General features: G+C 36.1%; 1 protein-coding gene across 1 annotated transcript in view; it reads left to right on the forward strand.

The window, feature by feature from the left end:
• MARCHF6 (membrane associated ring-CH-type finger 6) overlaps window positions 1-23,607 on the forward strand; it is a 57,439-nt gene extending 33,832 nt beyond the window's left edge. Inside the window, exons 13-26 of the mRNA XM_032219281.1 lie at window positions 350-418; window positions 551-625; window positions 1,839-1,973; window positions 5,609-5,728; window positions 6,647-6,747; window positions 7,372-7,509; window positions 9,456-9,657; window positions 10,901-10,970; window positions 12,175-12,356; window positions 15,426-15,560; window positions 17,315-17,404; window positions 19,216-19,348; window positions 20,999-21,134; window positions 21,472-23,607. Of these exons, the coding sequence (XP_032075172.1) occupies window positions 350-418; window positions 551-625; window positions 1,839-1,973; window positions 5,609-5,728; window positions 6,647-6,747; window positions 7,372-7,509; window positions 9,456-9,657; window positions 10,901-10,970; window positions 12,175-12,356; window positions 15,426-15,560; window positions 17,315-17,404; window positions 19,216-19,348; window positions 20,999-21,134; window positions 21,472-21,562 (1,677 nt within the window). The 3' untranslated portion in view covers window positions 21,563-23,607. The remainder of the gene's footprint in view (window positions 1-349; window positions 419-550; window positions 626-1,838; window positions 1,974-5,608; window positions 5,729-6,646; window positions 6,748-7,371; window positions 7,510-9,455; window positions 9,658-10,900; window positions 10,971-12,174; window positions 12,357-15,425; window positions 15,561-17,314; window positions 17,405-19,215; window positions 19,349-20,998; window positions 21,135-21,471) is intronic.
• The last annotated feature ends 1,152 nt before the right edge of the window (window positions 23,608-24,759 follow it).

Below are 24,759 nucleotides of genomic sequence, written 5' to 3' on the forward strand. Positions count from 1 at the left end.
TCATAAGCACTGCCATCATGTTTTTTGCTTCTGCGCATGCGCAGAGAAATTTTAGTGGTGCTGCGCATGAGCGCGCAGTGCACATCAAGCACGCATGCGTGCCGCGCCCCTGAGCAAACTAGCAGTAGTGGCTGCCAGAACCTGCCCCTGGTAGAAATTCCATTCTTAGATTATTAGTATCAAGCTTCCTCTGTAGTGGAGTATTGGAAGCACAGTGGATTAACTACTCTATTTGTGTGGGGTTCAGAATGTCCTATTGACTGAAATGATTTCCTGTGAATTAATACTCATATCCATAAAATAATATGACACTATGAAATATATCTATTTCTTTGACCATATTATATAGGGTGTGGCAGCGCTTGTAAAATTTCAGAGATCACGTCGCTTGCTTGGTGTGTGCTACATAGTCGTCAAGGTAAGACAGTCTTAAAAATCAGATATTTAATAAAATAGAATCTGTAGGCAGAAAGTTATAAAAATAAATATGAATTTAGTCAATATTCAGTACTTGTGAATATACAAACTATCTGACTTTTTTGTATTGCAGGTGTCCTTATTAGTGGTGGTAGAAATAGGTGTTTTTCCTCTTATCTGTGGCTGGTGGCTGGACATTTGTTCGCTGGTAAGATTAGCATTTTTGGGGAAACCATTGCTTTATTTTGCAGTGATAATTTTGCTTGAGAGAAGTTATACAGGTAGACCTCAACTTACAACTGTTTGTTTAATGACCTTTCAAAGTTAAAATAGCACTGAAAAAGTTAGTCATGGCTATTTTTCATGTTTAAAACCGTTGCAGCATCCTCATGGTTGCATGATGAAAATTCAAATGCTTGGCAACTGGTTCATATTTGAGACAGTTGGAGTGTCTGAGTGTTATGTGATCATTTTTTGTGACCTTCTAACAAGCAAAGTCAATGAGGAAGCAAGATTCACTTAACAACCTTGTTATTAGCTTAACAACTTCAGTGATTCACTTAACTGTGGCAAGAAAAGTCATAAAATGGGGCAAAACTCCCTTAACAAATGTCTCAATAACATAAATTTTGGGCTCAATTGTGGTCATAATTCGAGGACTATCTGTATTTGTAAATTGGAATTGGAAAATTGAAGAGGTTATATTTTTCAATTGGAATTTAATATTTATTTATTTATTTATTTATTTATTTATTTATTTATTTATTTATTGAATTTATAGGCCACCCAATCCCGAAGGACTCCGGGCGGCTTACAAAGAGGAAGAAAAAATAAAATAAAAATAAAAAGAATAGTTTAAAATTCCCAACACGTATTCGATCTAATCGGGGCTGGACCTTAACAATAAGGTCAACAGCCCCAGGCCTGCCGGAACAGCCAGGTTTTAACAGCTTTCCTGAAGGCCATGAGAGTGGTTAAGGTCCGGAGCTCTGGGGGTAGCTGATTCCACAGGGTCTGAGCAGCCACAAAGAAGGCTCTCCTCTGGGGGCCCGCCAGCTGACACTGTCCGGCTGACGGCATCCGAAGGAGGCCCAATCTGTGGGATCTTATCGGCCATTGGGAGGTGTGTGGCAGTAGGCGGTCTCGCAGATACACTGGTCCTAAGCCATGTAGCTTAGATTTTAGGTTTTGTCTAGCTCTTAGCGAAAATTGTTTACTATAGATGTATTTTCCAAATGCAATGAAGTGCTGCACTTTTCTATGAAATATAATTGATAGGCCATCCAGTGTCATAATGGAATTTCTACAGGTGTTTTCTTATTATGAGAACATGTGAAAGGTTTGTGTTTTTTGTCATTGTAAAGCTATGAGTCACTCCCAGATTGAAAGGCTGAAAAATATCATTGCTATCTTTTACATAGGAAATGTTTGATGCTACTTTGAAGGATAGAGAATTAAGCTTTCAGTCTGCCCCTGGCACTACAATGTTCCTACATTGGCTAGTCGGAATGGTATATGTCTTCTATTTTGCATCCTTCATCCTCCTCCTGAGAGAAGTAAGTATTGGAAATACATTGAAAATCTGGGTGTTAAATGATAAAAGTTTTCCTCATCTGTGTCTTTGCAAAAATCTATTGGGTGTTCAAATTAATCTAATTTTAAAAGAAATTAAAAATGTATATAGGACAGCTGTATTATTTCATCAACAAACAATCTGAGTAAGCCTTTCATGCCAAAATATATTGAGATCAGGAATAATCAGGCTAAATACTATGCAGATTTAATTTTGTAAACCCATTAGTATCACGTTCAATTAAACATTTTCCCAAACCAGTTTATGTAAGATGAGTAAAGCAAGAAAATCCCAGCCCACAGTTTTACACTTTGAAAAGAAAGGGCGCAAAAGAAAAGAAGAGAAGAGAAGGGAATGTGGTGGTGGGGGAAACAAGCTCAGAGACAATTTTTTAAATTGCCAGATGGAAGGGAAGCAGTTTTGTAGAGCTCTAAACAAAGTAGGATTAGTGGTTCAGTAGAGCTAGCAGATTCTGTATATGTATCGGATTTATATTTATTTAAATTTCAACTCTATATTTTTTTAAAATATGTAAGTCATGGGCCTTTATACAAAGCGTCAGAATGAAATGCAATAATAGTGGTATTATTTCACATGCACGTATATGTTCATGGGCTACATTAGACATTAAAAAAATCACAACACAGTGTAATGCATGTATAAAAATTTTCAAATGTCTTTTAACTTGGGCACTATCTTAATTTAAATTGGAATTGGGTACTACAGCTGAAAAGAATATATTTTTCCAACATCATATTACCCTAAAAGAATAATTTTAAGGTTCCTTTTAAATATGGGAAGGTCAAACTCAGAATATTGTTCAAGTTTGGGAGATAGTCAAGTTAATTGTATTAGATGGGGAAATTCCCTGTATAATCAATTGCCCATCATTTTAAAGCTGCCACGAGGAAAGAAAAAAAAACATGTTGAAAACTCTAGAGGACATGAGAGAATTATTTTCCTGCCCAATTAAATGTAAATGAACAGTGAAGCAAATCAGGTAGATTTTTTAATCTGGCATGGGCAAGAAATGCAAAAGCTTTGAGTCAGTGACATTTGATAAATAATCCATTAGTTACTGCTATTGCCGTAGCTTAGAATTTTAAGAGAGATTTATGTAACATTATAATTACCAAGAAACCAGCTCTTGGATGGTTAGTTTTAGTGTAGAGTGTCACTAGCTTGATTGAAGTGTCCACCATTGTCTTTTTTGACATCATACCATTGATGAAACCCTGGAACCTTTGAAATAGCTTGCTGACTTGCTTTCATTGTCAGCACTCACTATGATAATTGCAAAACACTGCACAGTGAATATTATAAATTTTTTAAACAATCTTTTGCTCAGATTCCCGCTTCATTGTTGTAAGACTTCTCCAAAATGTCAAACTTCTTCTAGGCTCTGTTGCATTTATTTTTAAAATATTTTGGCCAATCAACAAAATACAGTAAACCCCACAACTGCGGCATCATTGTTAAAATAAATACAATAAAAAAGAATATATGTAGCTGAGGATTGAACTGAGTCATCCTTGGTTCTCTCTGAGCTTGGTTGTTTGCTTGCAGATGTTTTGTTACCCAACTAGTGCTAGTAAGTATGGGTCTACTCCCTATTTATATATAATAGGTTGCCCTGCCAGTGTTAGTGGGAGTGTAGTTTTCTCCTTGGTTGTTTTTTGATTAAATTATTGTTTCTGCTTGATTATTTGTGTGGTGTTAACCCATGCTTATCTGGATGTTGGTTGCTGGAGGGAGTTAGGATTAAATTATCAGAGCACATCCATGAACACCAACTAATAATCAGAAAACACAATGAAAACTCCTTTATATCACAATACATGGACAGACTCAACCATAGTTTCAACTGGGAAATGTTGAGAATCCTGGCCCAAGCTAAATCCAATAATGCTAGGGAATTCTTGAAAACTTGACTTCCAGACCAACCACACATATAGGGCTGAGTTTAAAGTAGTTTACTTTGTATTACAAGTATCATATTTTTCAGAGTATAAGATGCACCAGAGTATAAGACGCATCAAGGTTTTGAAGAGGCAAATTTTTTAAAAAGTAGGTAGATAGATAGAGGGATAGAGAGGGAGAGAAAGAGAGAGAAATATAGTAGGTAGGTAGATAAAGGAATAGATAGAGAGAGAGAAAAAGAGAGATAGAGAGATACAGAAATACAGTAGATAGATAGGGAGAGAGAGTGGGTAGGTAGGTAGAGGGATAGAGAGAAATAGAAAGAGAGAAATACAGTAGAGAAGTAGGGAGAGAGAGAGAGTAGGTAGGTTGCTAGGTAGAGGGCTAGTGAGAGAGAAATAGAGAGAAAAATACAGTAGATAGATAGGGAGAGAGAGTAGGTAGGTACCAGGGTATATAGAGGGGGAGAGAGAGGGAGAGAGAAATACAGTAACTAGGGAGGGAGGGAGAGAGAGGAGGTAGGTAGGTAGATGTTTCCAGGTGTATTTATTCATGTGCTGGAGAAGGAAATCGCTGACAATCTGCAGCACCTAAGACTTTGTTTCTGCTGGCACAACACTTGATCAATTCTCATCAATCAGTTAAAGAGCGTTCCAAAAAGAAAGAAAAAAGTTTTGCAGTCTGCAAACCTCCCAAAAACGGGCCCTTTTTTTTTTGTTTTTTTTTAAAAAGAGGCATGAGTAGCCTTTGGGGGGCTTGCAGAGTGCTCCTGGGTGGGTGGGGGCCAAAAACAAGCAAAAAACAGGGCCTGTTTTTTGTGAAAATAATTGCATACATAGCCTTATAGAGGCTTATAGAGTGCTGCTGGGGACTGGGGGGGGGCAAAAAACGGCCCAATTTTTCCTCATTTCTGCCCTTCCCAGCCCCCAGGAGCTCTCTGAAAGCCTCCATAAGAGTGGAGAAGGGGGCGGGGCTTCAGGAAGCAAAAAATGCTGTATTCGATGTATAAGACGCACCCAGATTTTCAGCCTCTTTTTTGAGGGGAAAAAGGTGCGTCTTATACTCCGAAAAATGCAGTAAATTAACAGGCAATGGCACACAAAACAGGCCTGTATGCTGTTGGACACAAACATAGTTTACAGAAATGCAAGAGGTTGATTGTGAAGAAGTCCAAAGTTAGAGCAGCAGAAGAGTAGCATAATAAGATCAAGATCCAAACTTTAGTGGTTTTGGGAGGGTTATTGGTTGGCCCAAGATCAGAGAAACAAGTCCAGGATACATGGGCTACAAGACATAAATACACAGAATCTAGGTTGGATAGATTGTTCTCATTGAAGAGCTGCCAGAAGTACATCAGCTTTCTGAAGATTGTGACTCATTCAGAGGCTCAGATTGGGATACACAACATGTGGCCCAACTGCTCCAGGTGTTTCCTAGTGGAGTCAGCCTCAGTGGTTTGAGTGCTTCCCAACTCATGAAGATAACATTCAACCAGCAGGCTTTTTACATCAGAATCATCTGATACCCTTTCCTAAAACATTGTATCTTTCCTTAGCAGCAAAACTGGCTCACTTGTTTTTAACAAATTGAGGGTGCTATAATTATACTGAAAATTAATGTGGAGCATTACAGATTTCTAGAAATTAAATTATTAGAAAAATAATTTCAAAACATTGAATTATTAATTTTCCTTTTCAGGTACTGAGACCTGGTGTCCTCTGGTTTCTGAGGAATTTAAATGATCCAGATTTTAATCCAGTTCAAGAAATGATTCACTTGCCCATTTATAGACATCTCAGGAGGTTTATTTTGTCAGTGGTAAAGTTACATTTCCAGTTTCTTTATAATGTTAATTTTCTTATTATAACAAATAACTCTGCATTCAGATTCTTTTTATAATTAAATGTCTTGCCCCTGCACTCAGCATGTCAACTAACAAATTATAATTACTCTCAGATTTTAATAGGCATTGATGATATCTTAACTTTTGTCACATTGAATCTATAGGAAACTAAACCATAAATAATGATTTATAAATATGTGTTTATTACTGTCTTATTCTAAGGAAACGTGTTCTAAATCACCAAAAGTCTGGTTCATTTTTGTGCCTTACACTAATAGAACTTGACAAAAGCTGTCATAGATAATTTCAGTTTTTTCTACATAATCCGCATCTGTAGATTATTTAACAATGTATACACTACATTGACTTCTTATTTTTTATGTTTTATACGAGTACTCACATTAACAGTAACTTTTTAAAATTAAGGGAACCTGATAATGTGATTTCAAGGTCAAAATAGTTATAGTTGAACTCTTACTGGTTCATAAATGTGGCTTTATGAGCAGACCACTTATCAATAACCAAATTAATACCTAGATTTTAATAGTTTTTGAAATTCTTAGAGAAAACTCATTGTGCATTTGCACTTTTCCCTCTCTTAATTTCTGTCTAAACATTGTTTACAAAGAGTATGGCTAAAATGTCTCCTAAATTCTAAAAAAAATAAATTACAATTATGATAGGATTTTGATTCTGTTAAATTCTATCTACCTTTTTTTTTTTTTTAAAGTCAGGGCAAAATATGGTAATGAAAAAATGGAAGCTAAGAAAGGGGAAAGAAATTTGCTGTCGTCAAACATGTAGTATGAATTATGGTCATTTTAAATTTGCTTTAAATTGAAGCTAAAAATAGAAAAGTTAGTACAGAATCTTTTTTTTTATTGTTGTTTCAGATTGTCTTTGGTTCAATTGTCTTGCTCATGCTTTGGCTTCCTATACGAATTATTAAATATCTGCTGCCTCACTTTCTACCATATAATGTAATGCTCTACAGGTAAGAAAAACTATTTCATTCCATAGCTGATACTCTTTGACTTTAACATTGTATGTTTATTTGCAATGAACTACTGGTAATATAACTGTGAACTGACAACAGTGAATCAATTAATATTTATCTCGTTTGGATGGATGTTAAAATGTGGATTTAATAATATATGAATGGATCTCAACTGTTTCCCCTTTCATAATCTCTCCCACAACAAAATTGGGTTTTAGGCAACTCTTCAAATCATGATTTCTCTTCTTGGCTTTCTCACCAAAGCATATGTAGTTAATTGAAACCAAAATGAAAACAAGAAAAACAAGAGACCCAAGTTTTCCACTGAAGTTAACATTATATTTGACCCAAACATTTATGAAACATAATTTTTTCATATATATGAGTTGACTATCATTGGGAGGATTTTTTTTTACACGTTATGATCTGTATCCTAATATGAATCAAGCTAGTCATGTGGGAGACATGCAACACTTATTTAATTTTGCCTTGGAAGGAATATCCACAATTAACAATGTTTAAGAAAAAATGCAACTAATGATAATACATCAGTACAATTAGATTTGCATCAGTAAGACAGTGAGTTTGTTTAAAATATGTCAGCTTCTTTTATTCCCACAGTGATGCTCCTGTAAGTGAACTTTCCTTAGAATTACTTTTGCTTCAAGTGGTTCTGCCCGCTTTGCTTGAACAAGGGCACACAAGGCAGTGGCTGAAGGGGCTTGTACGAGGATGGACTGTTACTGCTGGCTACTTATTGTAAGTGTGAAGAGTCCGGTCCTTTCAAATGATTGAGTTAAACTTTTTATTACTTAAATAATTGAAGCTGAGTGTCCAATGTTTGCCTGCTTTATCTTTACAGTCCAACTCAAAAGAATATGCATATAAGGGCTTAGCATGTGTTAAAAATGAAGCAGTATAAATTACTACGCAACATTTATATTATATTTTAAGTTTGTGCAAGAGAAATTGTTTTATTCCTTTAAAATATACATTGACGATAAGTACAGGTAGTTCTTGTAACCAGAACGGAGCTTGCCCCTTATGGTCACAAGTTTTGTTGCAATCATTATGCAGATGGCGTACCCTATTTTTCGGTTTATAAGACGCACCGGAGTATAAGACGCACCAAGGTTTTGAAGAGGCAAATTAAAAAAAAAAGTTTTTGCACTCTGCAAACCTCCCAAAAATGGCTTGTTTTTCACGAAAAAAGGCCTGTATCCCCCTCCAAAGGCATGAATAGCCTTTAGGGGGCTTGCAGAGTACTCCAGGGGGGCAAAACGGGCAAAAAACGGCCCATTTTTCATGAAAACGGGCCTGTTTTTCGTAAAAAAAACCTTGTTTTTCATAAACAAACTTTTCGTGAGAACGGACCATTTTTTGCTCATTTCTACCTTCCCCAGCCCCCAGCAGCTCTCTAAAAGCTTCTTAGAGGCTCTGCATGGCCATTTGGTGAAGGGGGGTTTCAGGAGGCAAAGAAAATGCTATATTCAGTGTATAAGACGCACCTAGATTTGCAACCTCTTTTTTGAGGGAAAAAGGTGCGTCTTATACTCCAAAAAATATGGTACCTTGAGTGGAAGGCCCTGGGATGCCTAGCACTGTAGTACCTCCCCCAGCTCACACATGGCCTGGCCCAGACCTCCCCCAACCCTGAGGCATTCTGTGCTTCACTTTCTCCCCTCACTGGGTCCCCATAGGCCTTGGGCCTGCTTCCCACTCTGCTGGGTCCCACACACTCCTCACCACGCCCCTCTATCATAGACCTTTGTGGTAGATCTTTGGGAAGCAGCCTCTACACAGTGGAGACCACACAGTGCCATCCCAGAAGTGGGTGCAATTTCAGAGTGGCCACAATGTGACTCTTTCCAAAATGGCACCTGCTTTCAGGATGACACCATACGGCCTCCACTGTGTGGGAAGGATGAGCAACGAACCAACTGCTTTCCAGAGATGTAAAGGTTAAGCAACTTTCATTTACTTTCACTTAATGAAAGCAATATTTTGTTTCATTTAAATGGAATATAACTGGGCATTTATTGCTCAATTGTTGTTGAAAACTCCTTGAATGCTAATGGCTATAGTCATGTATTATCCTGTGTGGTGCTGCAGACTTAGACAATTTTAGTTATTTTGATCTTAAGGAGTAAATATGAGGTTGTAGCAATCTCATGTGTTTATCTCTGATAATGTATTTGCTTAATGTAGTGGTTAAGGCATCAGGACAGAAACGGGGAGATCGTAGGTTCTAGTTCTGCTTGAGGCACAAAGGCAAGTGGGTGACTTTGGGCCAGTCACCCTTTCTCAGCCCTAGAAAGCAGGCAGTGGCAACCGCTTCTAAAATCTTGACAAGAAAACTGAAAGGGCTTTTCCACACAATTGCCAGGAGTAAAAAAAACTGACTTGAAGGCACAAAATAAAGGGGAAGAGGCTGCTTTCCTGATATTACATTCGTTTAGTCTACTTATTATTTTGCTATTGTTTGTTTTGCAGTGCTCCTTTTAAACATGCCACTTAATTAAGGTGACACCTTTGGTGTCCAGAGTCACCTATTTGAGATGGGTGGCTATAGAAATTGAACAAATGAATGAATATAATGTTTGAATCTGCCATGAAAATAGTTTATTCATATTTTATTGCTTACTGCCATTCTTATTCTTTTCGTGTTAATATATTCAATTAAATACTATTACATCTTGTATTAGGGATCTTCATTCTTACTTACTGGGAGACCAGGAAGAGAATGAAAACAATGCAAACCAGCAGCCTAATAACCAACCAGCTCGCAATAATAATGCCATTCCAGTTGTAGGAGAAGGTCTGCATGCAGCCCACCAAGCCATATTACAACAAGGAGGACCTGTTGGTTTTCAGCCTTATCACCGGCCTTTAAAATTTCCTCTCAGGGTAGGCAATTTTAATACCTAGAATAACTAATTACTGTCTAATGTATTCTGTGTTTCTCCTATCTGCAGAAACTAATTCTTAGGGTTGTAGTTTTAAGAGGGTATAATATCATCTGCCTCTTTGGCTTATGTTCACTTTGAATCCCATTGTGATATGATTGATAAAATATTCTCACTTGGCTGGGTCTTTTTCCTATGGAATATAACGAAACAATTATAAAGGGAGTATTTCTGTCTTGAAGGGTGCAGGGGTTCAGCAGTTATGACTTTGGGTAAAGTCAACAGCCCAGGTTCGAGACCTGAGCACCACACAAAGGGACGAGGTCCTGTTACTTGTCCCAAGTCTTGCCCAGCTAGCAGTTCAAAAGCATACAAATTCTAGTAGATAAATAGATGCCACTTCGGGGGGAAGGTAACAGTGTTATGTGCATCTTGGTGTTGTTGTTTTTTTATGTTTTATTGAACATTTATATAGTCATTATATAGTGTATATAGTCATTCTGGCCCCATGACCACAGAAGTGTCTTCGGACAACACTGGATCCCTTGGCTAAGAAACAGAGATGAGCACTGCCCCCTAGAGTCGGTCACTACTTGCTAGGGGAAACTTTTACCTTTCTTTTTTCTATTTTAGGGTTGTAAGGACTGGGCTGGAAAAATCTAGACCCACCTCTTAACAAAATCATAGACTGAGATAGCATTTTAGTAGTTCGTGTTGGCTTCTCACGCAGAAACAAGCATACACCATCTTTTAAAGTATCTGAATCCTCTAACCATGTGTGAATCAGTATGTCTATATATTTCTGAGAAAGTTTGAAATCTGCCATCCTTTTTATATGAAAAACTACTTTGATTCTTTGAATGCTGGGACAATATAATATGTAGAAATGGAATGCTGAAATTGCACTAGTGAAGATTAAAATAAAAATTAAAAATTATGCCCTGGGTTTTCAGATAATCGGAAATTATAATTACAGTTGTTCAGACACGGAAGCTAAAATCATACAACAGATTAAGCATGGTTTGCTTAGTTATGGCTTATGGAACAAACAAATGGTCTGATTCATAAAATCAAACATCATTTTGATTTATAAATTAAGGTATCCTATCCAGAGAGTAAATCACATTTAGGGCTTATTTGTCATTATATAATCATAAGATTTGTGAGGTAACTATCACTTTCTTTAATACTGTTTTTCATACATATATACCTGTATTAAATTCATTACTTTTTCTATATTTCAGATATTTTTGCTTATCATTTTCATGTGTATAACACTCCTGATTGCAAGTCTTATCTGCCTTACATTACCAGGTATGCATTGCACAATTGAAGGTATCCATTTTGGTCACTTAATTTTTCATTAATTTTGATTGATATAAGACAAGGTGACAAGACTGGAACAAACTTTATATTGTGAATGGATAGAAGGATAAACAATGTATTAAGTAGGCTAATAGTTAATGGTTGAGACTAGTTGTATATAATGTGAATGTATAATATATATGTTTGTGTGTGTGTGTGTGTGTGTGTATGTATGTATGTATGTATTTAGTGTCACAACCCCTGGTGTGCCCAAATATGGTATGCCTTTATTTATTTATCAGCACAAATGCAACACACACACACACACGTTTTTGTAGTGAAGGTGTGTTAGATATTTGCTGCCTTAAGTTAGTTATAAAAATAATTAAAAGGATAGAAACCAATAAATTCAATAGTTAGGGTGCTAGAATAGAAACTGAATTCCAGTCTTTCTTCAGACATAAATGCCAGCCCAAGTTATATTAGAAAATGCCTGTTTATGAATTTCAGCATTTATTGTTTCACCCATAGTTGCTTGTTTGGTGGCAAGTTGGAATCAAGTTATTCTGTGTTGCCACTCCAAGTCTTGGGAATGCTGCTTTTGCAGAGTTGAGGGGCCTAACATTTTTATTGGCTTCCAAAAAGGCCTTCAAAAGACATTTTCTTGTTCACATTTTAGCTGTTGATTTTAACTGCTAGCGTAAATGATTTGTTTTACTTTAAATGTTTGGATTTTAAATGTGCTTTTATTGCAAACCACCAAGAGTGGTTAATTCAGTAAATCAATATACTGAATTATATGAATAATCTATCTGGTACACAATTCAGCTTTCTAGGAAAAAAAACATGGTGTGCTTTTGATTTTATAGGAAACTGACAATGTAGTACAAAGAGTAGCAAGTGTTTTTGCAACTACCCATTGTTTTTTGTGTAACGCAACTGTGCAATGTCCTTGCAATACATACTATTTGAATCAATAAAAAGTAATTTTACAATAACTTGTTAGGATTTCATCCATCCCTTCCTTTATTAAACAATGGACCCCCCCAGGTAATTAAATTGCTTTTAGTTTCATTAAACGTTTGCAGCCGACAACATTGGACTGACCCACTATATTTATGGAATGAGTTTTTTGGATCCATATTATTTTATGACCATAAGATAATACAAAGCTTTCTTACTGGGAGTAATTAATATATATTTTTGCTTTTAGTGTTTGCTGGCCGTTGGCTGATGTCTTTTTGGACAGGAACTGCTAAAATCCATGAATTATATACAGCTGCTTGTGGGCTGTATGTTTGCTGGTTAACAATTAGGGCTGTGACAGTACTTGTTGCTTGGATGCCACAAGGTCGTCAAGTGATTTTTCAGAAGGTAAAGGAATGGTCCCTTATGGTAAGTTGTTAGAACATTTATTCTTTTCTTTTTTAATTTGGAAGATAATTCAATAGTTGCAATGAGACCATATCTCTTGGTATAATTATAACAAATGTTTCCTTGGAAACAGGAAAGCTACAGAAGAAAACTAATATTAGTAATTTGAAAAAGCACCAGAGTCTGAATGCAAGGATTTACAACATTGGAATTCTAAGCGTATAATTTTGGAGGTTTTTATAAGCTGCCCATTCACAAAATCATTGCCGATATAGATTTGACAAGAGAATATCCATTTACCATTAAATGAATAATGCTTCTGGTCACCAACCTGCATGGATATTCTCCATTATTCTAGTTTATTAATGTTACCAGTTAGTAGAATTCCAGTCGAGCATTAGGAAAAAACAGTTCTCACTTTTATTTTCTTATTTATTTACATGTATAATTAACAAGACAGTCTTTAATCTTAAAAACAATTAAAATATTAAAAATACAAGAAAAAAACCTAGAAAATATTTTTTTTGTGTTTTACTTTTAAAAATGCCTGCGGGGCCTTTGTAAGGAGAGAGGAAATTTGAGCTCTGTGCCTGTAGCTTACAATCATCTCCCTGCCTCTGAAGACTCTCCATAGTGAGAGAGGGATTTGTGGCTCCATGCATGCTTGGATTTTGACTGCTGAGAGGTTCAAGGAAGCACAGCATTTGGGCTCCTTCTCTCCCCAGAAGCTGTTGTTCTCTCTGCAGTGTGTGTGTGTGTGTGTGATAGATAGAGAGATAGAGATAGAGAGATAGATATATAGATATATAGAGAGATAGAGATAGATACATAGAGAGAGAGAGAGAGAGATATACATAGAGAGATAGAGAGAGAGAGAGATAGATATAGATACATAGAGAGAGAGAGAGATACATAGAGAGATAGAGATAGATACATAGAGATAGATACATAGAGATAGAGTAGAGATAGATAGATAGATAGAAGAGAGATAGATAGATAGATAGATAGATAGATAGATAGATAGATAGATAGATAGATAGATAGATAGATGATAGATAGATATAGATACATAGAGAGATAGATAGATAGATAGATAGATAGATAGATAGATAGATAGATAGATAGATAGATAGATAGATGAGAGAGAGATAGAGAGATAGAGATATCAAATGTGCACTTGCCTGGATCTCATCTGCCAAAATTCAAGCATGCCCAGAATCCCAAATCCCTTTCTTCCCTCCACTGCAAAGCTCTCTGCCAGAGACAAGGAGAGAAGGGCCCCAAACTCCATTTCTGCCTGCATTTCCAAGCATATATGAAATGCAAAATTCTCCTCTCCCCACCACTGTGGGATACAGGTAGGAAAAACGGAATTTTAAGTTCTGCGCGTGCTTGAATTTTGGCAGTGAAGGTCCAGATATGCATGGAACTTGGGATCCTTCTCTCCCCACCTCTGCAGTGAGCTCCGAAGAGAGAGGGAGAAAAGGATTTTAAACTCTACGTCTGTTTGGATTTTGATTGTCAAGATCCAAGCAGGGACACAGATTGAACAGAGCTCTTTAAGTTATCCTCCAGCAATGAGACAAAATCCTTTCAGCAGGTGGCAGCAGCTTGCAATCTTCCTTGCTAGCTTTCCCATTCACTTTCTGTGGAGGCTGGTAGAGAAGATTACAAATGGCGATCACGTGATCATTGTGTGCTTGGCAACCAGTCATAAGTAGGACCAGGTTGCCAAGTAAGCAGATTGCAATGATGTAATGGGAGCAGAGTTTACAATATTTTGCAACAGTCAGAAATGTTTTACAGGCCACAAAGCGCCCTTTCCAAGGTTGTCACAACTTTGAATAGTCATTAAGCAACTGGTCATTAAGCAAGGACTTGTAATCTTTTTTTAAAAAAATTCAAAAACATTGCATGGATAGACAACAACAGGCACAAAGGAGATACTTTTCGACCCTCTGGCATCTCACTGTCCTTTTTTCAGTTCTATCTAATTTTCCAGGCAAAAAATGGGCAGAGCATCAAGAAACATCAAGTTTGCCTTGGTACCAGGGGTAGGTTCTGGCTTCTGTTACTGCTGGTTCGCTCAAGGACGCGCTACGTGTGCATGCACAGTAGTAAAAAAATTGCTTCTGTGCATGCGCAGAAGCAAAAAAACAAGATAGAACCGGTACCAGGGGTCGGGGGGTGGGTGGGTGGACGGCCAAGTTACTACCTAGTCGGCCAAACCAGTCCGAACTGGTAGGAACCCACCTCTGCTCAGTAGTCTTCCTCTCTGAACCACAATCCAAAAGAATGGAGTTTCTGAGAGTGAATTCTGAAATTCAACAGAAATCACTTCACAATTTTGGGTCATAGTTAGATGTAAGTCTCCAGAAGGTTAACACAGAACGGGGGTGATTTAAAAAAATCTTTAACAGAAACTTTTGCCCTCTTTGATGACATGACACCATTGCTCTGACACCCAGCTGACATGCTAATTTTGTCACACATCTGCCCTTCATGGTATTGGACCTGGGTACTTGAGAGACCGCCTGCTGCCAATTACCTCCCAGACCCATTAGATCACACAGAGTAGGCCTCCTCCGGGTTCCGTTTACCAGCTAATGTCATCTGGCCACTACCCGGGGGAGGGCCTTCTCTGTGGCAGCTCCGGCCCTTAGGAACGAACTCCCCACAGAGATTCGGACCCTCACCTCTCTCCAGGCCTTCCGGAAAGCCGTTAAAACCTGGCTGTATCAGCAGGCCTGGGGTTGATGAGTTCCCTTCCTCTCTCGATTTGTGTGGCTGTTGGTCGTTTTTTAAAATGCCTGTATTTGTCGTTTTGTTGTGTTTCCCTTTCCCCTTTGGGTTTGTGCGCCGCCCTGAGTCCCACCGGGAATAGGGCAGCATATAAATAAAACTAAATCTAAACCTAAACCTTAAGTAAAAAAAAAAATGTCTCTTATAATTCTGGTTTTATGCATCTGCACAAATTTATATATATTTTTGTTCCTCTTGATTTTAATGTTATTTATGTACTCACTTGTCTATTTAAAAACAGCATATTATGTTATTCTTAATAAATGAAACTTTTTTCTTCTTCTTTAGATAATGAAGACATTAATTGTTGCTCTATTGCTGGCTGGCGTAGTCCCACTGTTGCTTGGACTTTTATTTGAGCTAGTCATTGTTGCTCCGCTAAGAGTTCCCTTGGATCAGACCCCGCTATTCTATCCCTGGCAGGTCAGTTCTCGCAGCTTCTAGAGTTGTTAATCTGTAATTGAAGGAAGGCACATAGCAATAGCAATAGCAGTTAGACTTATATACCGCTTCATAGGGCTTTCAGCCCTCTCTAAGCGGTTTACAGAGTCAGCATATTGCCCCCAACAACAATCTGGGTCCTCATTTTACCCACCTCGGAAGGATGGAAGGCTGAGTCAACCCTGAGCCGGTGAGATTTGAACTGCCGAACTGCAGATAGCAGTCAGCTGAAGTGGCCTGCAGTACTGCACTCTAACCACTGCGCCACCTCGGCTCATAGAGGGCCTACCTTGTTAAAGCAATACCTTACAAAATTAAAATATGATCTAAAAATTAAAATCAGTAAGGAGAACCAATAGCAGTTAAAATGTAGAGTTTTAAAAGCAGCAGAACATATAATGCAATTAAAGTTCTAAAAAAAGTCTGCTTAAACAAATAGTCTGTGTTGTTCAAAATACACCTTCTTTCAAGGCTATTTCACATCCTAGATTCCCGAACTGAGAAAACCTCATTCTGGCTCTTTATGTATCTACTTTATTTGATGGTTAATCTTGAAAGAAAGCTTCAAAGTGCCAAATAACGTGTTTCAGATAATGCTCTTCTAGAGACATTCTGATCCTAAATTTAGGCTTAAATCAACGTATCTTTCAAAACATACAGAAATAATAATATTGAAAATGGACTTAGAAAATTGCTTTCTATTCGTTCATAACATAGTTTAACTGTTTTTCACCATACATTTCGGTACATGCCTACTTACATATTTGTGTTCAGTTCTAATCATACCTGTGGATTCCTCAGTGCTCCCTGACATTTAATTATCTTCAGTATTAGAATGGATTGGGATTTTTCTCTATTTATATACAGTAGCCTCCTATGTAATCCCTTTTAGATATTGTATAGAAATCTGTTCTGACCCCCCTTGTCCCACACCAACACATTCCAAGCCAAAGATAAGTTACGACATTTAATTAACAGACATACAGGTCCTTGGCAGCAAACCGGCACAGACAAGCTTGGGCAGCAATCCAGCACAGATAAACCGTGGCAGCAATCCAGCCTGCCAAGCTCACAATAATGTTCTCCAACATTAGTTCCTGCGTTGACTTCTGCAAAAGGAATGTGTGCACAAGCAGTCCTTTTATAGTCTGGAGAGGAGCCTAATGACCACCAGCTCAGTGCAATTACCTCCTGTAACTGTGCAACTGTTCCTGATGCCTATTAGCTCTTCGGTGCCAGGCATCCAGGAACAACTCACTGCTGGCCTCCAGATCACTCTCCCTTGTCTCCTCCCCACTGGTCCAAGGCTCAGGTGCCTCCTGGTGGCCAACCAGCCTCTCTGCACCCTGCTCGGAGTCTGAACCCTGTCCATGGTCCTCCCCATCCTCCAGAGCCGACTCATAGGGCCCGTCACTTTTGGAGTCTGGTGGCAGCTCCAACGGCTCCTGCTGGGCCACAACAGAAATCTATTATAAATAGGATCAGTTGATTAATCCGGACAACTTTAATATCATAAGTGGTAGCAAGTTAGCAAAATCAGACAGATGTTCCGTGTGAATTTTCATCAAAAGGTGAACAATTGTTTTTATGGAGATTTCTGAATTTACATTCTTATGTTGATGTAGATACAAGATAAATATATTTCACACGAGGTTTGTTTCCTAATAAATCTTAATTGGACTGAGAAATGCCCTGTATTGAAATAATAACTACAATATTTGCTTTTGTTTAAATAGGACTGGGCCCTTGGTGTTCTGCATGCTAAAATAATTGCTGCCATAACTTTAATGGGGCCACAATGGTGGCTGAAAACAGTCATTGAACAGGTTAGAAATATTTATCTTGTTTGCTTTAGTGACCAGAATATTGATGGAATATATCAATGTGTGATATAATGAATAACATTTCTTTTTAGTTGGAATTGCTTTCCTCAGAAAACTGACTGGAGGCAATAGTTTTCCCTTGCACATCTGTGAATTCTGCTCCGAAACCAATTTGGAAGATCATGTACTATCCGGAAGGAGGGGGGTGGGATTTCATTTAGTAATCGTTCAAAATTACAATGATACTGAAAAAAGGGGCATGACTATTTTTCACACTTACAACTGTTGCAGCATCCCCCTGGTCACATGATCAAAAATTAGGACATTTGGGAACTTACTCTCATTTATGACCGTTGCAGTGTCTCTGAGTCACCTTTGGTAACCTTTTGACAAGCAAAGTCAATGGGGAAACCAGATTGACTTAACAACTGTGTTACTAACTTAACAACCGCAGTGATTCACTTAACAATTGTGGCCAGAAAGGTTGCAAAATGGGGCAAAACTCACTTAACAAATGTCTTATTTAGCAACAGAAATGTTGGGCTCAGTTGTGGTTGTAAGTCAAGGACTACCTGTACTGTTCTATGAATGAAAATCAGTCACATGGCCTATTATCACAAAGATAACAGTTTTGAGAAAATAGTTTGTTTTATTAGAATTTTCATGTATACAAGATTATTAAAATGGTCCGTTTTGAATTGAGCAGTAGTATATCAGTAGCGAAATTAACTTTGATTATATGGCCTGGATACAGATTTGTATTTTGTAAACAGAAAATATTTTTTTTCTATTAATGGAAAGCAATGGAATCTAGCAGAGGCATTCAGTAAAGGAGGGTCTGAAGAACATCTAACAATTACTCCCTCCATCTGGGTCAATTTTCACGTAGCTATAATCTCCCAGGCATATACATGCTTTAGTGAGGAAGAATCACATACTTTAGTATTTTGTTTGCAAGTCAACTAAATGGTAATCGTTCATTTCCTTAACTTAGTTCATGATTACTGTGGCCTTGTTTAGGTGTCTTTCAGTCAGTAAAATATTGCCCTCATTCTGGAAAGCTCCTCACAGTCATTATTTCTCAGTGCATCTTAGAGTTCTCATAGAAACCCTAGGAAAGGAAAAAAAATACGTATTTTTAAATAAAGTTTTATTAATTTTCTACTATTACATTTAATTAGTGCTTAATAAACATTGTGTTGTCTGGGTCCTTTTGTTTGCTTAACAATACAAATTACATTCCTAATCTTTACCATTTTTCCCAGCCATTGATAAAATAAATTCCATGTATGGTAGTATTCTGTGTCTTCTTTTTGTTTAATTTTCAATGTGAATCTGTCCATTTCTGCACAGTCCAATATCTTCTTAATTATCTCTTCATTAAATGGTATTTCTTCATTTTTCCAATGCCCATCATAGGAACCCTAGTATTTTTATTGTAAGTATTTTTTAGACAGCGTGTATAATTTGTTACCCCTCAAACCATTTGGTGGCTACAGAGCATCCCCAGATCATGCCATTTAGGTTTGCTGACAAACTAGGTAACTTTAGGTGCTAGAAAGATCAAACTAAATCCATTTTGCATCCTTGAATTTCCTACCACCAGTTTGTTTGGTCCCACCCACCTTGAGTTCCTGTATATCAGACATATTCCCTGAATTTGTGGAGGCCAAAATAAATGCAACTAAAAATAACATGCACCTCTCATCTCTGTTTATGTTGACAGTCTCTTCCAGTTATGAATATAAGCTTTGCACTAAGTATAATCTTTGCTGGACAATAATTATTCATATATCTTTAATCTTATATTTCAGGTTTATGCAAATGGAATTCGAAATATTGACTTACACTTTATAATACAAAAGCTTGCAGCACCTGTTATTTCAGTTTTACTGCTTTCTCTCTGTGTACCTTATATTGTAGCTTCTGGTGTTACACCTTTGTTAGGTAAGATTTCATATTTAGACAAGAAATTCAGTTAAGATTTACAGTAGAAATATATTATCATTATTATATTAAAATATCAAATCTTCATATGGTGCAATTTAAATGAATGATATGTCAACTATATCCATATCTTTCTAACACATTAATCAATCGTTTCTATATATTTATTGTATTTTATGTTTATCTTAAAAACTCAAATAGTGAATTTAAGAAATTAAAACTATAGAAACTGATGCTATATCGGAGAGTCATCAGGTGAGCTTTAGATGATATTTAAAATTCCAGTTTTTATCCTCAAAGAACAAGTCTAAAGATAAGCCTTGAAACCTAATCCAAATGGATAAAAATGATTTCTTGAATATTCAGTATTTGTGTAGAAGAAAGATTAATAGGACATGGCATTTTTTTTTCAAATTTATTTATAAAATTTATAGGTTGACCATCTTACCTCAAGATAAGTCATATTTGCATTATAATCAAAATTATTGCAGAGTAGTATAAATTCAGTAATCACAACATAAACATATCTGTACCATCCCCAAAATAATCATACAACTTATTTTTCACCTGTTGATTTCAGTATTGAAATGAGAGTTCATAGAACATAGAAAATTACTTTGTGCTCCTGTCATGTTTGCAAGTGTTTTCTGAATCTGGAGCAAGTTTGGGATGAATGAATATGAAATTCAACATAAAATAGGGTTCAAATATGCCATAGTTTTATTAGTTCTCATTTCTATGAATTTGGCCAGCAGGTGACCAAGAACCTGCCAAATTTCCTTTGGGAAGTTAAAGAGTGGAAGCATAGCTGGCATCAATGGACAGTACAGCCTGCTTCATTTGTTCACTACTACTAGTCTACAATGTAGCTGATATATAGTATGGAAGGCAGATTGGCCTATGCATCCTATATATGTGACCCATGCCCCCCTTAAAATTTTCATTAGGCATATATGCCAGTTGTCAATTCCTGATAATCTTATGGTATGGTTGTTGCTCAAGTTTCAGAATCAGCATATTAAATAAAAACTTTTAAGTAATTTCATATAAAGAAGGCAAATGATTTTATTTGCCTTTTTGGATAAATGGGATCCTACACAAAGTTCCTGGTGTTACACTTGGCCTTATTTTCGGGGAGGTGTTATTATTTTTGAGGTGCAGGAGGTGGCAAGTGTGGTCACCTCATAGCTGCTGCTTTGTTGCAGTATTTTCGGGGAGGGTGCATGCGCTTAAAAGTTTATTAACCGGGGAGGTCTTATTTTCAGGGAAACAGGGTACTACCAAGAATCCATAGTAAGGGAGAAAGAGGAGAGAATCAATTTCAAATGAATAGAAAAAAGACTAGTTGTTGAGCTGTTGGATTTTTCAGTTAACCACAATTTCTTTTTTTGAGAACATGCTATTATGTCATAGGTATTAACTGCTTTTTCAAAATACCTAAATGACATTAACAAAGATAAACATATAACCTTTGTTTTAAAATAATGCATTAGTTGAAATGTAATATTTTTATAATTGTTTATATTTATAGTTTATTACAAATGAAAAGGTAACCTAATTAACATTAAAATTTCACAATCGTAATAGAAAAGTTTAGAATTTGCATTAATCCAATTTTTAATTTCTTTATTTTTCTATTATTATTTATAGGTGTCACTCCTGAGATGCAAAATTTAGTACAACGACGGATTTATCCTTTTCTACTCATGGTAGTAGTTTTGATGGGAATATTATCCTTTCAGATCCGTCAATTCAAGCGCCTTTATGAGCATATTAAAAATGATAAGTAAGTATGCTAGTCAAGATTTATTAATACCAGAGTACAGTGACAATCTCCTAAATATTTAGGGAGCTGGAGTACTTGGGACCTATGGACAGAATTTTTCCCACTCGTAGCTCTTCCAGAAACACCTGAAATTGTAGAGTGAATTTGTGTTTATTGTGGTTTGACTAGATTACAGTAGTAATGCTGCCTTCCTGTATCTCTTGAAAACAATGGAAGTTTCTTTTTTTAAAACTTTAGTGAAATTGTATCTTTTGTGAAGAAATGTTCTTAGTATTTCATTTCGGATCCAAATTGAAATGAAGACTATTTTTTTTAAATACCCTCTTTTAAATCCTAGATATCTTGTTGGGCAACGACTTGTGAATTATGAACGAAAAACTGGGAAACCAGGGACATCACCGTCACCTCCTCAGTCTTCACAAGAATAGAAATTGGTCACATGGAATTACTTGATCTTCCTTTGCCTTTGTGTTCTTTCTCATAGACTGGTTGTTATTATTTGGGTATTTCCAAACTATTTTCTCAGCTGGGTTTTTATATTTTAATTTTGGTTTCTTTTCTCATGGCATTCAGATAGCAGTTAAGGCTGTGTACTATCTGCAATTTCTGAACTTACCAGTACTGAGATCTGTAAATGTGTAAATAGCAATATCCCAATACCCTACAACCTTGGATTAAAATGAATGTTCATTGTACATCTTTAAAGAATATTAATTTATTAAATCTAGTTGTCACTTTATTTTGGATTGCTGTTCTGTTGACATATGTGCCACAAAACAATATTGCTGTAGGCAAGATATATATTTCAAAAGAATCAATTGCATTTTTATAGCAATGGCTAGCTTATCAAGAATATGAAAATGAAATTACCATTACAGTCAGCAGTGAAGTGGCTGTGATAAGAAAACATGAATTTCATTTGATTTTTAAAAAAATATTACTGTATAACGTCAAAGCTGTTGTACATTTTCTATTGCCTGATTTTTTTTTCATGTGATTTCATTTGTAATACTGTACAGTAGAATGGATCAGGACAAATTTTCTCCTTCAGACAATTTTAATTGCTTGGTTGTGAAGCATTAATTTTTTTGGAACTGGAAGACAGAATTTCAATGAAATTTTATGCACTCAAAATTCATTACAACAAGTGGCATAAATACCTAAATCAGCTAATTGAGAGGTTTGTGTAAGAATTTATTTCTAGTGTTTATGCCAATATTTCCTTTGCTATGAATTAAAATGTACAAAGATTTGTTTACATTGGAGTATAGGAGAAATGGCTATCTTACTTATTTACCAAATACAGAAAAAGTAAATGTTAAAAAATGCAACATTTTCTGAATTGCTAGAACTTTATTGCAACCAAAATCACAAAACATACCATGGAGCTCATACTCTCTTTTATTAAAAATGAGCATCTGTAATTTTAGAAATGGTCAGCATTCTGCATGGCAATTAATTTTGAAGGATTTATGAATTTGTGTATGTGGGAGGGAATCTAAGTACTATAGTATTAACAGCTAGAACAAGAAATATAAACATTAAAGAATCAGTTGATTTCTACAATAATTGCACCAAAAGTATCCCCCGTCAAGTTATTTTTATATATATATATAATTCTTTTCTGCAGGTAATAATATATTTTAATGTCGTTACTTCTGAAACAGAAGATGAAATATGAAACCTTTCAATTTATGTGCTTGAAAATGCAATATCCTATTCAAAAATGGCGAGAAGGTTTTTTTTAGATTTATTCAGAAAATGCTATGCAGCTGTGTTATCACTTAGGACTGCAGCCCTGAATATAATGTAGTTAAATTATGTTATCAAATAGCTTGCTGTCTTCAGCATGTTTTTGTACTGAAAAGGGTTATTTGGATTTTATGATTTTAGGATGGGGGTGAAGATTTGGAGTCTAGATTTCCAATAATTTATACTCATGCACACTGCTAAAATACAGTAGAAATGGGGTTGTGCTCTTTTTCTACTACTGACAATTTGAGCATTACCTCTATTTTGGCAATTTGAGTAAAATAAGGAATAATGCTTTTTTATTTTGATGCTGTTACAATGTTTTGACATTGCTCTCATTAAAAAACATAGTAATGGGAAGATAGCCAAAATCCCCCACTTGTTTTTAACTCTCTACTTTTAGACAGATCTTATTTGTGAGTTTTTGTATCTATTTCTTTAGAAATGCAAATACTACAATTTCAGTATTTTGTGCAAGAGCATAGTTTGCCCACAATTACAGCATTTTCTAGCAACAAACTTTCAGTTGCACAAAATTAGTTCTTGACATCTTTGTTTTTTTTTTAAAAAAAGACAAAGCAATCCAGTTTTTCCGCTAGGATATTGCCAGCCATGCTGTGCTTCTTCCTGTAGCATTTTGCAGAAATGCGGTATCTTGTAATTTGTGTTTTTATCCCAGACAACCTGGTGTTCAATGATTATTAAAATTTGTTAAGAAAAATATTGGTACTTGTTTTCCTTTTGCTGCTATTTAACAGTAATTATAAATACAGTTTGCCTTACAACATGTCTTTATATCTGATCATCTTCATGTGTATTTGATAACTTAAAATAATGTACCAAATATTTAATTTAACATGTCCTGGTTTGCCCAAAAGATGAATTGTATACTGCATTCTATTTCAGTGATACAAACTGACATTTGTATCAACTGTATGGAACATTTTGTTCCAGGTCACTTCATTATTTTTTATATTTTTGTGTATATACCATACTTTTGTGCCTTTAAGGCTCCAAGATCCCAAAAATCCTATCAGCACCAAACATTGAATTCTGCCTGCTGTGATTAAATTGCAAAATATGTTTAAATCTGCCAAAGGAAAGTACATATTAGAAAAGCTGTATCTGTCCAGTTACTGGAAATTAGCAATTGTGCTTAACACTTTGTTTCATTTGTAATCAATTTAATTTCTTAAAATATTTATTGTTCCAGTAGGATATTAAGTTTCTGTAGCTACATATATGCATAAATATTTGGCCAGCAGTTTTGACAAGTGTTGCAGTTCTAAGCCTTTTCTACTTCCTTGTAGGTCTGGAAGTTGGTGTTTTAATACAGGCACATCTCCCTTTCAGGCAGGCTTTGCTGTTTGTTAAGAGAAGATATATATTCTCCTTCAATGAATAAAAACACCTCCATATGGAAAAAGGGATGCACGATAGATAGATAGATAGATAGATAGGTAGGTAGGTAGGTAGGTAGGTAGGTAGGTAGGTAGGTAGGTAGATAGGTAGATAGATTAGATGATAGATAGATAGATAGATAGATAGATAGATAGATAGATAGATAGATAGATAGATAGATAGATAGATAGATCAGTGGTCTCCAACCTTGGCAATCAAGTCTGGAGGACTTCAACTCCCTAAGCTAAGCTAAGCTGGCTGGGGAATTCTGGGAGTTGAAGTCCTTCAGGCTTAAGGTTGCCAAGGTTGAAAACCACTGAGATAGATAGATGATTTGTGTTGCGTTGTGGCCCTTTATTTAACCAAAGAGAATATCCAACATCTGGTATCCACATGTTGGTGTACAATCTTTGGGTCTTTGGCATAAATATTTTTAAGCTTTTAGTAATAAAAGTAATATTTAAAAGTATGC

This window comes from Thamnophis elegans, chromosome 6 (assembly GCF_009769535.1).
Source record: "Thamnophis elegans isolate rThaEle1 chromosome 6, rThaEle1.pri, whole genome shotgun sequence".
NCBI lineage: Eukaryota > Metazoa > Chordata > Lepidosauria > Squamata > Colubridae > Thamnophis > Thamnophis elegans.